This window comes from Aplysia californica, unplaced genomic scaffold (assembly GCF_000002075.1).
Source record: "Aplysia californica isolate F4 #8 unplaced genomic scaffold, AplCal3.0 scaffold00200, whole genome shotgun sequence".
NCBI classification, from domain to species: Eukaryota; Metazoa; Mollusca; class Gastropoda; order Aplysiida; family Aplysiidae; genus Aplysia; species Aplysia californica.
In genome coordinates this window covers 767,872-769,498 of record NW_004797470.1, presented here as the reverse complement: position 1 = coordinate 769,498, position 1,627 = coordinate 767,872, and the positions used below count along the sequence as shown (strand labels likewise).

The 1,627-nt window shown below is 40.7% G+C and overlaps 1 protein-coding gene across 1 annotated transcript in view; it reads left to right on the top strand.

The window, feature by feature from the left end:
• The window catches only part of LOC101858860 (UNC93-like protein), a gene marked incomplete at its 5' end in the record, with an annotated part of 3,636 nt that extends 2,405 nt beyond the window's left edge, over positions 1 to 1,231 (top strand). The window contains 1 exon segment of the mRNA XM_013082922.1: positions 80 to 1,231. Coding sequence (XP_012938376.1) covers positions 80 to 209 — 130 coding nt within the window.
• Positions 1,232 to 1,627: the final 396 nt, after the last annotated feature.

The following is a 1,627-nucleotide window of genomic DNA, read 5'->3' as shown; positions in this document are numbered from 1 at the left end:
GGGGGGGGGGGTTCTATGCAATACAATCATAAAATATTATAATGATCTACTTTTCTCATCTCATCTGATCGTTCTCCAGTGTGAAGTTGTACGTGTGCATGTGTGTGCTGGGCGTTGGCATGCTGGGATACACCGCAGTGGAGGTGATGTCCTGGCGATCAACGAGGGACAAGCTGGACATCACAGTTGTGAGCAAGACCAGCAAATAACCTCTGACCTCAGCGCTAGAGGGAACTGAGCTGTCTCTTTTATGTTTGTTTTATTTTTGGATTTTGTTTTGGGGGGATTTTTTGTGTTTTTTTCCAAAGAAGATGTGACTCTGTGGGTTTCCCGGAGAAAGAACAAATAATTCCTAACGATTTAAGCTTTCTTTTTTTGTTTTTTTTGTTCTTCTGCTGATCTCTTCACAGTTGCCAAGGTCACACATTATTCCCGATGATCTTAAAGTTTATAATACATTGGGATTTGATCTCTACGACTTGTTCGATACGTTTAAGTTTTTATATTGTGCGGCCTGTATTCAGAGATGTAGCTCGGTTATGGGAGGACACGTGCCCTAAGGGCCACACGGAATGGGGGCTTGTAGGTGGAGGGGGCGGAGGGGGGTTGAAGCCCCATGATAAACCGATCATGCGCCGACTCAAGCAACTAGTATTCTTTTTTAAGTGGGAAGAGGAGAGATGGATATTTAGTGGCTGCCGCGACTGCTGTTTTTTTAAAATATTTAACAGCTGATACGCCCCTGCCAATGTCTATGATGCAAGTCTGTGCTGTGCGAGGGAGCCCAAAGTAATAAATTATAGCAGTGGTTTTTTAAAAACATGACCCAGTTAGATTTCAGATCGATACTTTGAACGTTTTATTCTGTTAGGAAAATATAAGTCACACCCAAATATTACATTTCCTTTCTGTTAATCCTACTGCCTTTTGCGAGATAATGATGTGCGATCAAAACGTTCTACAAATGTTTACGTCCACATTCTTATTAACAGCTGTCCCTGTTTTCAACTCAAATGACCGCTAAATTATTTTCTGCATTTCAACCTCTCTCTACAAGATTATCAGTTCTGCTTCTTAGGATGGTGAATAATAATTAAACATTAAACTTTTAAAAAGTGACATTGTAAATCAACGTGCTCTATCTTATGTTACCCATACATTATATTATTTTGGCTGTTGATTTTTTATGTGGGAAAGGACAAGACAAAGGATATAGAAGTAGAAATAGGACTAAGAAAGTGGCGATGGATGGGACACACTCTCAGAAAACCCAGCGGAAACATCACAAGACAGTCGCTGCAATGTAACCCACAGGGAGCACGAGACAGGGGTAGGCCACGGAAAACAAGGAGCAGATGAGTTGAAAGGGACGAGAGAGATGAAGCTCACAAGGAACGAGCTTGGAAGGATGACCCAGAACAGAGATAAATGCATGAGCTTGTATGTGGCCTATACCCTGCCAGGGGTAATGGCATTGATGATGAAGTTGATTTTTAGGAGTCTTTACATTTCAACAGCCTAGGGTTTAACAAAACTGAATATTTGTTTCACAGTTGCATTAGTGGTATTTTGAAAATGTTATTTATAAGAACAGAGACTTATTCACCACTCCACGTTTTAGCAATTT